Consider the following 5,096-nt stretch of genomic DNA (forward strand, 5'->3'; position numbering starts at 1 on the left):
AAATTAAAAAAAAAAAAAAAAAAAAAACAAAGTACATGTATGAAGACATGAATTGGTGTGAATATACTATGTATACAACCAGAGATATGAAAAATCATGCTCTCTGTATGTAATAAGAATTGTAATGTATTCCACTAAAGAAAGAAAGAAGTTCAATACTAACTCCTCACTAATATCCTCTAAAAATCTAGAAGTATCATTTGCCCCTACAATGAGAAGGACCGACTTAATTTGAACACATACACAATAGAGACAAATGCCTTTGAGGGCCAGAAGTGAGTTTAAAATTTTATGTGACATGGAACTGCAATTTAAAATTGCCTGTAATGGTAAAATTTTGTTATGTATATTTTACAAATTTTTAAAATCATTTGAAATTTGCCTCCAAATCCTGATTTCCCCTGAAAACACACACACACACACACACAAGCCAATTCGACTACATTAAAGAACATGAATCCATTAAATTGAACATTTTTAAAAAAATACTTTTAGCTGGAGATGGACACGATACTTTATTTATATGTGGTGCTAAGGATGGAACCCAGTGCTAGGCAAGCATTCTACCACTGAACCACAACTCCAGCCCCTAAACTGAACATATTTAAATTTTAAGTAGTTGAAAACTTTTAGTGATATGAATTAAAAGCTTTAAGGAAGGTGTTTATTGATATTTTCCATATCCAAGAAGGACATAGGCAAATGGAAAAAAAAAAAAAAAACTGCAGCAAAGGAGATTTAGTTCTGACATAATTCTAACTAGAAAAGTAATTAAATTCTATAATAAGATATCACACAGATCTATACCCTTAGTGATACAATAGGATAACTACCTTGAAAGGGTTAGATGCAACTTGTAGGAAAAATTCTAATAAACTGGGGTAGGGGTTGTGGCTCAGTGGCAGAGTACTTGCCTAGCACATGTGAGGCACTGGGTTTGATTCTCAGCACCACATAAAAAAATATACAAAGGTATTGTGTCCATCTACAACTATAAAATACTTTTAAAAAATTCAAGGGGCTGGGGTTGTGGCTCAGTGATAGAGCGCTTGCCTAGCATGTGTGAGGCCCTGGGTTCAATTCTCAGCACCGGATATAAATAATGAATAAAATAGAGTTTCATCAACATCTAAAAAAATATTTTAAAAAAATTCGAATAAACTATAGAGAGTCTCCAAAGCCGGCTTCCAGTTTTAGAATTCTGGGTTCTTTATCCCAAGCCCACAGTGTCTGCAAGAAATTTTACCTATAAAAAGTTATACTAGGGGCTGCGGCTGGGGCTCAGGGGTAGTGCACTTGCTTGGCATGTGTGAGGCACTGGGCTCGATTCTCAGCACCACATATAAATAAATAAAGGTCTATCAACAACTAAAAAATATATGTTAAAAAAAAGTTATACTAATCTACAAGTCATTTCAGTTTGGCTTTTATATATCACAGTTAGTCTGCCCCACACATGTACTCCCTCGGGAACTGAAAATTGACCATCTCTGTTATGAAACAGTTCCACCATTTCCAGCAATATCACTGGCCTCAAAATATAAACACTACAAATGAAAAGAATACTTGGTTCTAAATTAAACAAATAGAAATACCTACATGACTTTGTCAACCTTAGCCAATAATTTTTGTGTTAACAGGGAAGATAATTTTCAGATCCAAAGCATTCAATTTTTTCAAAAATGACAAAAAAATAATTTTTACTCTTGGGGAAAAAAAGAGCATAATCTTTCAAATCTGAGCTCCATTTTGGAAGACTCCTGTTCATTTTAAAACAATGATCTTGGACTGGGGTTGTAACTCAGTGGTAGCATGTTTGCCTGATACAAGTGAGGCACTGGGTTCAATCCTCAGCACCACATAAAAATAAATAAACAAGCAAAGGTATGGTATTGTGTCCATCTACAACTAAAAAAAAAAAATAAGAAGTAATTTAAAAAATGATCTTTAACAGTGATCAGACAAGTGAATAATTATTTATTATAACCCAAAAACCAGCATTTATAAAGTCACAGGGAAGTTAATCATCACCAATTCAACAGATAACCACTACAGCACAGCAAGCTGAGTGATTCTTCCCAACCTGTATTAGGGCTATCTGGACAGTTATTAGACATATTATATGACGCATTCAAGCAACACAATTCTAGACTCCAGATATTTACTTCGGTAGCACATACACATATTTTGATCAAGTATGCATGCATATCTGTATTTCACTAGATTTTATTAATTATAATGGGTGTTTGTTTAAACAAATCTGTCAAGATGAATTTACAAAAGTCAACACAGGAATAAAAGTATAATACTGGGGCTGGGATTGTGGCTCAGCTGTAGAGCACTAGTCTAGCACATGTGAGGCCTTGGGTTCGATCCTCAGCACCACATAAAAATAAATAAACAAAATAACAAGATTTTGTCCAACTACTTCTAAAAAAAATATTCCAAAAAAATTTTTTAAAAAGTATAATACTGGATTATGGAGCTAACAAGCTCTCCTAAGAAAGAAAACAAAGACAGCCTTCCTGATTTCATAAAGAACATTCTTTCTACAGCCAAAAACTAAGGTAATGTGACTCAAAGTTGAATTATCTCTTCATTGCCTGGATTCCTAAAAGGCCACTGACTTCCAACTGCTTTCAAATCGGAACACAGAATGAGAGAATTTACCTCAGTGAGAGAGATTACCTGCCTAGAATGCTTGAGGCCCTGGGTTGGATACCCAGCAATGCCAAAAAAATAACACTAAGAAAACATTTTTTAATGGCTCACACCTCGCTTCAAAAAGGTATCTTGTGTTTACACAGAGATAAATGTCATCAATATACATACTACTTCAAGTCTTTGAGCTTAATCTTTTTTTATTTAAAGACTCAAACAGAATTTTTACAGCCCAACTGTTTTTATTTTCTTATCCATACCACGCCTTACCTATCTCCTCACTTTTCACAACACCTAAAAACAATCATATATTAAATATACACACCTCAAGCACATAAAATTCATTACACTAGTTTTGTAGCTATAATAATTGTACTAACAAACACTGACTTTAAAGAACTAAAAACTTATTAGGGCAGCATTTAGATGGTTCAATTCACCAAGGGGTGGGGAGATAGATCAATCCTCCCCTACCCAACAGGTAGCTACAGTATGCCAAGATTTCTATACTAAACTAGTATAACAAGGAAGAAAGTACGATTTTACTTCTAAATTTCACCAGAGTAATAGCTCTTCTCAGTGTGTTCAATAACCCTAACACTCTCTACTTAAACTTTACAGGTTGGATGTCAGAAATCTATAGTAAATTACATTCCCTATCTGAGATCATCTGGGCATAAAAGACACAAATAGAGATGACAAATGCTTATTTATTTAATTCTAAAGACTATCTCCTGCATTCATTCGAAGCCTCAAAGAGTTTTCTAAACATCAAGAAACTCAGTCCCACTCTTGCTATGGCTGGCTTTAAATAATGATAAAATAACAGAACCCACTGAAGATGCTGCAAGAAAACAAAAATTTACACATCACCTTTGGTTTGGTCACAGCTAGAAAGGCTCCCATTTACAAATGAGCATCATCCAGAGTAGGTGAGGAGTGGGATTAAAAAAACACCCTTCAGCCCTCTTTTCTGGCACTGACTGAGGCATTCGTTGGAAGTGAAAATAAAGGGGAGTTTGGTTGTGCAAGTGATGCCAAGAGAAACAAGATTCCACATGTCAGGAGACTGAATGCCCCACACAGAGCAAAGGGCACTCACCCCATTGCTTTTGGCCCAAAGAAAGATTAGTTGCTTCACCTGAAAGCCTCTCAAAGGAAGTCTAATTGTGTCCACTCCCTCCCTCACCCTGAGTGAACTCAACAACCCCTACTCACAGAACAGGGGGGAAGCTTTGCTTATCAAAAATAGCAAGTGCTGCTTCCAAAGCCAAGAAACACTCCTTTACTGAGATAGTCTTCTGCCCCAATTCAGTCTTCTACAACCTAACTACAAGCCAAAAATACTTGGTTCCCAGCCTAACTAAACTTCTCCATTTTCTCAAAGGTCTATCAACCCCGCTTTCTTTCAAATAAGCTCTTCTCCACTCTTCGTATTCTGGAGGCCTTTCTCAAAATTCCCTTTGCGCAGGGCTCCAGTTCCTTCAGAAAGTTCCTTCTCTCAGGATCATCTCCTTTCTCCCACTTTTCCTAAGGTTCTGCCCAGGTGCCGTCCAAGGTCTAACACTCGGGGCTCCTCTATTTGTAGATTCACTAGCAGATCCCACTCTTCCCTGGCACAACTCTTCGGAAAGTCATCTCTCTCAACAAAATCATTTGTTTCCCCAAAATATTTTTTCCCTTATCTCTCCTCGGATAGAGACAGACCCACATACAATTATCTGTTCTCAACTCCTTAACTCCCAACTCTCTCTTCCGTCTCCCAGGTTCGTCCACAATATTTAACAAGCCTCCCTAGAGTTTCCCCCCTAATTCTCGGCCTCAGCCCCTAACTTCAACTACAATCTTTTATCCCACTTTCCAGATCCAGATTTTCTGTGCTTTTTACTCTCAGCCAGCACCACACGCCTTCCCTCCCAGGGCTACCCACTTATGCGTCTATGGCCAAACCTTTTTCCCTTTTCCACCTTCCTCGGGCCCTAATTCTCCGCAGAACCTAGTGAACAACCCACTCCGCGCCATCTCCTCTGCCTCCCCGCAGCCTCCGTGGCCCCTAACTCTCCTTTAGCTCCGCTCACCCCCTAATTTCACTCCATGCCCCCCGGGGCTCCCCGACTCGCCCTCCCCGCCCGGAGAAAGAGGTCCACCTCACTGCTCGCCCGGCCCGCCCTGCCGCCAGGCTCGAGTGTCCCTTCCCTTCCCTCGGGGCCCCGAGGCCGCTGCCAGCGATGGCGCGGCGGGGCCGGCTCACCAGTTGGTCATGTCCAGGAAGAAGGCGCAGCCGGCCGGGTTGAGCTGGAAGCCAAGCAGCCGCTGGAACTCGGAGATGAGCACGTCCTTGTCGGTGGTGCCCAAACAGCTGAACTTCTGCATCAGCTCCGGGTCCAGATCCACGTCCATGCCCTCCATGGCGGGGGCCTGTCTCTTATACACAT

At 39.6% G+C, this 5,096-nt stretch overlaps 1 protein-coding gene across 7 annotated transcripts in view; it reads right to left on the reverse strand.

Moving 5' to 3' along the window:
* Positions 1–5,081, reverse strand: part of Ilrun (inflammation and lipid regulator with UBA-like and NBR1-like domains) — an 82,491-nt gene extending 77,410 nt beyond the window's left edge. For 6 of the 7 annotated variants that reach the window (XM_048805138.1, XM_048805135.1, XM_015487578.2 and 3 more), the window contains exon 1: positions 4,913–5,081. In XM_048805138.1, coding sequence (XP_048661095.1) covers positions 4,913–5,070 — 158 coding nt within the window. In that variant the 5' untranslated portion in view covers positions 5,071–5,081. Of the gene's footprint in view, positions 1–3,534; positions 3,659–4,912 lie in introns of those variants that run through there. The other variant, XM_048805136.1, reaches the window with a different exon arrangement.
* Between the last annotated feature and the right edge of the window lie 15 nt (positions 5,082–5,096).

Source organism: Marmota marmota, unplaced genomic scaffold, assembly GCF_001458135.2.
Source record: "Marmota marmota marmota unplaced genomic scaffold, marMar, whole genome shotgun sequence".
In the NCBI taxonomy this organism is placed as follows: Eukaryota; Metazoa; Chordata; class Mammalia; order Rodentia; family Sciuridae; genus Marmota; species Marmota marmota.